At 33.6% G+C, this 6,186-nt stretch overlaps 2 protein-coding genes across 3 annotated transcripts; both read left to right on the forward strand.

The window, feature by feature from the left end:
* The first annotated feature begins 1,026 nt into the window (after positions 1 to 1,026).
* Positions 1,027 to 3,662, forward strand: Sqor (Sulfide quinone oxidoreductase). Of its 2 annotated transcripts, none has more exons than XM_018456762.1 (9): positions 1,027 to 1,265; positions 1,366 to 1,510; positions 1,736 to 1,844; positions 1,906 to 2,130; positions 2,202 to 2,402; positions 2,476 to 2,685; positions 2,752 to 2,938; positions 3,015 to 3,261; positions 3,355 to 3,662. In XM_018456762.1, the coding sequence occupies exons 2-9, from the start codon at positions 1,425 to 1,427 to the stop codon at positions 3,413 to 3,415; spliced, it is 1,326 nt and encodes a 441-aa protein (XP_018312264.1). In that variant the 5' UTR covers positions 1,027 to 1,265; positions 1,366 to 1,424; the 3' UTR covers positions 3,416 to 3,662. The 2 variants fall into 2 exon arrangements, with proteins under 2 accessions (XP_018312264.1, XP_018312265.1); XM_018456763.1 differs by having other exon boundaries at positions 1,417 to 1,510.
* An 865-nt stretch (positions 3,663 to 4,527) lies between these two features.
* zetaCOP (COPI coat complex subunit zeta) lies at positions 4,528 to 5,841 on the forward strand. The gene is made up of 5 exons (XM_018456765.1): positions 4,528 to 4,619; positions 5,051 to 5,296; positions 5,370 to 5,503; positions 5,572 to 5,662; positions 5,746 to 5,841. Exons 1-5 carry the CDS (start codon positions 4,602 to 4,604, stop codon positions 5,791 to 5,793), a joined length of 537 nt encoding a protein of 178 aa, XP_018312267.1. The 5' UTR covers positions 4,528 to 4,601; the 3' UTR covers positions 5,794 to 5,841.
* Positions 5,842 to 6,186: the final 345 nt, after the last annotated feature.

Below are 6,186 nucleotides of genomic sequence, written 5' to 3' on the forward strand. Positions count from 1 at the left end.
GTGTGTGTGTGTGTGTGTGTGTGTGTGTGTGTGTGTGTGTGTGTGTGTGTGTGTGTGATATATATATCTAAAATGTCCTCTATCTATGTCTCTTGATAGGCTTCATACACGCCGATCGCCCGAGAAAACATTTCGGTTGCTTGACGCTTCATTCGATGAGACTACGAACTACGGCTATACGACAGAACAGCGAGTCAGCGAGAAGGATTCTCTCTCTCAGATTCTCTTTTGCTGTCTCGTTCGCTCTCAGCGCGCCAAAGGAACAAGGAGAGAACGTAGTGCGACGAGGACAGAGCGAGTCGGCTGGCTTCTGCTACCAGAGTCACACGTACACGAGCTTGTGCTTGGTGTGTGCTACCGGTTGCGCCAGGTCGCCGACCGATGGCGCTAGTCTCGATGTCGTAAACCGTAACAAAATTGTTGTAGGCTGCGGTCCACTTGATGCTACAAACGCTTCGAAGCGTTTGAGCGACCAATTAGAACACAGAATTTTACGAATTGACTAATCAAAGAATGCTTTGAAGCGTTTGTAGCGTCAAGTGGACCGCAGCCTTAATCAATTAATCACAATATAAATGCATCTCGATTAAAATCTCGACTAATCTCGATAAAGATTCAAATTTTGAGATGTTATCAATCTCGAACGCGCTGCACTGCAGTGCCAGAGATGGCACCAAAGATCCTAAATTCCTTTTAAGGTTTTTTAATGTCGTAAATATAACATTATAAATATGATACTGAGGAGAATACGTTTTAAAGTTTCTGAGACATCGGTTTGTATATAGTGCCATAAATTAAGTAAATTCCATTCCGACACTTAATAATTTAAGATTTCGAATATCTACGGTTTATCCACAGTTGGCGCAAGAGCCACAAACATGTATACTTAAGCTATTTGAACATTTAAAAAATTCCACCAACCAATCAAATATTTTTTCTGTACATGTGTATCCCTCTTTCTCTTGTGTCGTTCAATCTTTTGAAGAGCCCTCGAAGCTTTCGAAGTTCTTGTATCTGCATCTGTGAATCCATCTTTATGCGAGAGGAGGTCCTCCAAGGTCGTAAAAATTTTCGCTCATTGTGACGATGCACCGAACGTCACGTATGCAAAGGATCGCAACCTGGACGGTGTACCTTCGAAGCTATGATTTTCGATTAATCTTTTTTCTCGAGTGGCTCGCAATATCACGAGATGGATATGGGTGACGAGCTCGAACAGATAAGAAATTAACCTAGAACAATAGATTCGATCGTACGTAAACAAGGTATGGATGTCTCAAATCGTTAATCGGCCTGCTGGCTTCGTGTTAACATTTTTTTTTATCACGTCACACATATCTTTCACCCTGGACAAATTTTTTACAGGCACTCGAACCGTATTTATTCTCTACACAGAATCACATAATCGATTTTTAGAATACATCATGTTTCGTCTACTGTTGTCTCGCAATCTTACGTCGTTGTCAAAGTGTATGTTGCTTAGAAATGAATGTAAACAGATCCATCATTCGTAAGTACAATTTATGTTTCACTGATAATGAGCAAAAAATAAGTTGTTTATTAAGTATTCATAGTCCGTTCTTGTTTTAAGATTATCTTAAATAATATCTTAAAATGCTAATATGGCTCTCTGATTGATTCACGACATCTTAAGACTGTACTTAGTCAATCTCAAACATAAGAATCGACTATAAATACTTATTTAAGTTTAACATACACAAATCTATTGCATTAGCTGCAAAATCCTGGTGGTTGGAGGCGGTACTGCTGGCTGTTCGATGACTGCAAAACTGTCAAGAAAGATAAATGATCCAAAGCAAGTTATCGTGTTAGAACCCAATGATGTAAGTAATAAATAAAAATCACATTATATTTTTATTCGACAATTTTAAAACATTTTTTTAGATACATTATTATCAACCCTTGTTTACTTTGGTTGGTGGTGGTATCAGTTCTTATGCATCATCGAAAAAGTATACAAAAGATGTTTTGCCAAAGAAAGCGAAATGGTTGAAAACTTCCATCATCGAATTTCAACCAGACGCTAACAAAGTGTCGACACATCATGGAGATACTATACAATACGACATTATGATCGTTGCACTTGGTTTGCAGTTGTATTGGGACAAAGTAAGATATCAGATAGTGACTAAACTGAATTTGTATAATGCATCTACAAAATGCAAAAATATTTTTCACAGATTCCAGGTCTCTTGGACAGTGTATATGATCCTGATGCACAAGTATGTTCTATTTACGGTCCCGACACTGTACCCCACGTTTACCAGAAAATAAAAAATACTGGACAAGGAACCGCAATATTCACATTTCCAAATACTCCGGTTAAATGCCCGGGTGCACCTCAAAAGATTGCCTATATTGCTGAGGATTACTACCGCAATGTATGCCTATACAATTATAATATGTTAACTTGCAAGAAGAATTTTCAATTAATTATTTATTTTTTACTTAAAGCATAAATTGCGAAATAACATCGATGTCGTATATAACACTGCGTTGCCAGTTATATTCGGAGTTAAAAAATACGCCGATTCCCTCTGGGGCGTTTGTAAACAAAGAGACATCACTGTCAATCTTCAAACAAATCTGGTAAAGATAGACCCGAGCAAACAACAGGCCACGTTTGAGAAACTAAACTCACCGGGAGAGACATTAGTTCAGGAAGTATGTTTTATTTATGATAAAGGATTAAATATTACCAATATAAATTTAATATTGTTATTGTATTAGTATTCTCTCCTCCATGTGACGCCTCCAATGGGACCACCTACAGTTTTGAAGAAACATCCAGGATTGACTAACGAAGCCGGATTTCTCTACGTTGATCCTAAAACGCTGCGACATACGAAATATCCAAATATATTTGGCATAGGTGATTGCACAAGTACACCAAATTCTAAGACAATGGCCGCAATAGGTAAAGAAAGAATATATTTTAAATTTAAGAAACAGTAAAATATCATGATTACACTTATATCATGTCTGTTAAATAGCCGCACAGGGAAAAGTGTTATACCAGAATATATTGGATGATTTGGCTGGCAAACCAATCATGATGGCTTATGATGGGTATGCGTCATGTCCATTAGTTACCGGCTATGGCAAGTGCATTCTAGCAGAGTTTGACTATAATTTACAACCAAAGGAAACCTTTCCAGTGAATCAAGGAAAAGAATTTTACATTATGTTTTTGCTAAAGAAATATCTTTTCCCATTCATATACTGGCATTTGATGTTAAGGTGAGATAATTTAAATAAACACCACAAATGTATACATGTGCAATTTTTAGTTAAATTTTTGTACATATTACTAAATATAGTTTTTATATACAGAGGTTACTGGAACGGACCAGAATTCTTCCGCAAACTTACAAAAGTTCTAAAGAAGGATTAGTGTTCATCAAAGAGAAATATGCTTCGTGCCTTTTTCGCAACTAAGTAAAGCAGTGCTCGCAAGAATCTGCACATTTCGAGTCGATTCAAAAAAAACCCCCCCACTACCGTTCGAGGCTCAGCGGCCTAGTTGCCTATTGCGCGCGCGACATTGTGGCTCAGGAGCGTGTCCCTATACTAAAAATATACTAGGAGCGCACCTTCCGCCAAATCATTATTGAAATATATTTTTTATTAAAAAATTTATTTCTATTAACATAAAATTTTCTATTGTTAATGTATTCATTGTTCTTTATGATATACTTATATTTTAACGTAGTTTTCCCGATACATTACTTAATTATGTATACATTTTTTATTATTTATGTTGTGTTGTATACATAAATTTTTTTAATAAAATATTTCAATAAGTAGAGGGAGCCCGCAAGAATCAGCTCGAAATGTGTAGATTCTTGCGAGCACTGAAGTAAAGAATGATGCCGTGTGTGTGTGTGTCTCTAGTTAACGATCGCTACACACGCATGTACATACATACATATATGTATGTATATATATATATATATATATAATCTCTTCCTATATTTCTCACATAAAGTTAGACATATAATAAAATTTAATAATATATACAATTATAATGTGTATATAATTTATATACATTATATGAAATATATTTACATGCATGTTGGGATATTGTAATAATATTAAAATAATATACTTTTGTTAGAATATTTGAACGAATTTAAATGAGATTCATGAAAATTCTTATTACAAGAAAATAATAGCGAATTCGATCGTTTGCACTACACTAGATCAGTGTATACTAAAAGCAGCTTTACATGAAATTAGCAAAGTTAAATGTAAAAGTATATAAGTATTTTAAACGATTAATTATCTACTAACGAGATATTGTCACGTTATTTAACAAAATATATATGTATCATTTCTTTGTCAAAATTGATTATATTATATCACTGCATTAGATATTTTATGTAAAGCAGCTTTTAATATACACTGATCTAGTGTAGTGCGTGTGATCAAATTCATTATAAATAATCGAGTTTTTTTGTAATTGAAATTTTTTTTCTCCTTACCAACATTCTTCTAGGGAAATTTATATTTAAGCAGTTAGCAACTCTGGTCTGGTGGACACGTAAAAAATCAGTTATTTGCAGTTATTTGACGTAAACATGGATGGTCAACCATTGGTAGGTTTTTAAGACAAATATCAATTATTTTGCCATACATGTCAATTAAAAAATCTTGAAGCATATATTCGTGATAAATATATTGTGGTATATTCGCGCGAGAAAACCGCAGTAAATATTTTAAAGTTGCTTGACATAACCTGAACGTGGCACAACGAGAACCTATTCCTAATTCAATTTCTAATGAGTCATATGGTAAAATCGATTGTTATTTTTAATTCATCCTATCAGTTTTACTTTTTTGCATCATTCTTGACGCAGAAAGAGAAAAGAAAAAAACATTGATATGATTTCGGATTGCTTAATATAACCAATCAAAATCTTGTACTGCATATGTATTCTATTAGATATTCTATTTCTAGTATGTTCTCGTTTATAAAGATACGTGTAGTTTTATTACTCACGAAATTGAATTTAGAAAATGATTTTAGGAACCTACGTTGTATACAGTGAAAGGAATGGCCATCCTTGACAATGATGGCAACAGGATACTGGCAAAATACTATGATAAAAATGTGTTTCCAACATCAAAAGAGCAAAAAACTTTCGAGAAAAATCTATTTAGTAAAACACACCGAGCAAATGCAGAGATCATCATGTTGGATGGTTTGACTTGTGTCTACAGAAGTAGCGTTGATTTATTTTTCTATGTTATGGGCAGCTCACATGAAAACGAAGTTTGTATAATTATACAACTGTCAAGTATTTCGAATATTATCATGGAGCATTAATTTATTGGGCTTGTTTCAGTTGATCTTAATGAGTGTCCTAAACTGCCTGTACGACTCAGTTACTTCGATCCTCAGAAGGAATGTGGAGAAGAGAACGGTACTGGATAGCTTGGACATAGTAATGCTAGCGATGGATGAAATTTGCGATGGCGGGTAAATAGAACATTTAATTAATTTTTAATGTAATATAACAGTAATAAGATAAAAATTGATCTTTTCAGTATAATTTTGGATGCGGATGCAACAAGTGTGGTGCAGAGGGTAGCACTGCGAACGGATGACATTCCACTTGGAGAACAAACAGTAGCGCAGGTATACCTCATCTCTCTTAATATATTTTTTCTCAAGTTACAATTTCGATTCACACATTTGACGAGAATTGTTTTTTGTTCTAGGTATTGCAATCAGCTAAAGAACAGCTTAAATGGTCATTATTAAAATAAACACTTTATATATTATTCTTTCTTGTAAACAGGTACGCAATATATATCATAAAATACTGTATAATATGAGACTTCAATGAAAATATCTATAAATATTTTTATTTAAACTATTAGTTTATTTTTCATTGAAAAATTTTTTGAAATATAGAAAATTGTTAGAAACTAAAAAACTCTTTTAGATTTTAAATAATGTAGTTTCCCTTTTCCAATTATATTCTCCTAATACTTTATCAATTTGTAAGATTCTTAATTATTCCAATTTAAAATTCAGAATTCCTAGAAATGCGATTTTTGAAAATTTATATGTTTTCTATCCCAGAGAATATTGAGATGTCATATAAGACATTTTAAAATGTCATAAAGACGTTTTAAAATTCATGAGATATTTTTTTG

Source organism: Mycetomoellerius zeteki, unplaced genomic scaffold, assembly GCF_001594055.1.
Source record: "Mycetomoellerius zeteki isolate Tzet28-1 unplaced genomic scaffold, Tzet1.0 scaffold60, whole genome shotgun sequence".
Classification (NCBI taxonomy): Eukaryota; Metazoa; Arthropoda; class Insecta; order Hymenoptera; family Formicidae; genus Mycetomoellerius; species Mycetomoellerius zeteki.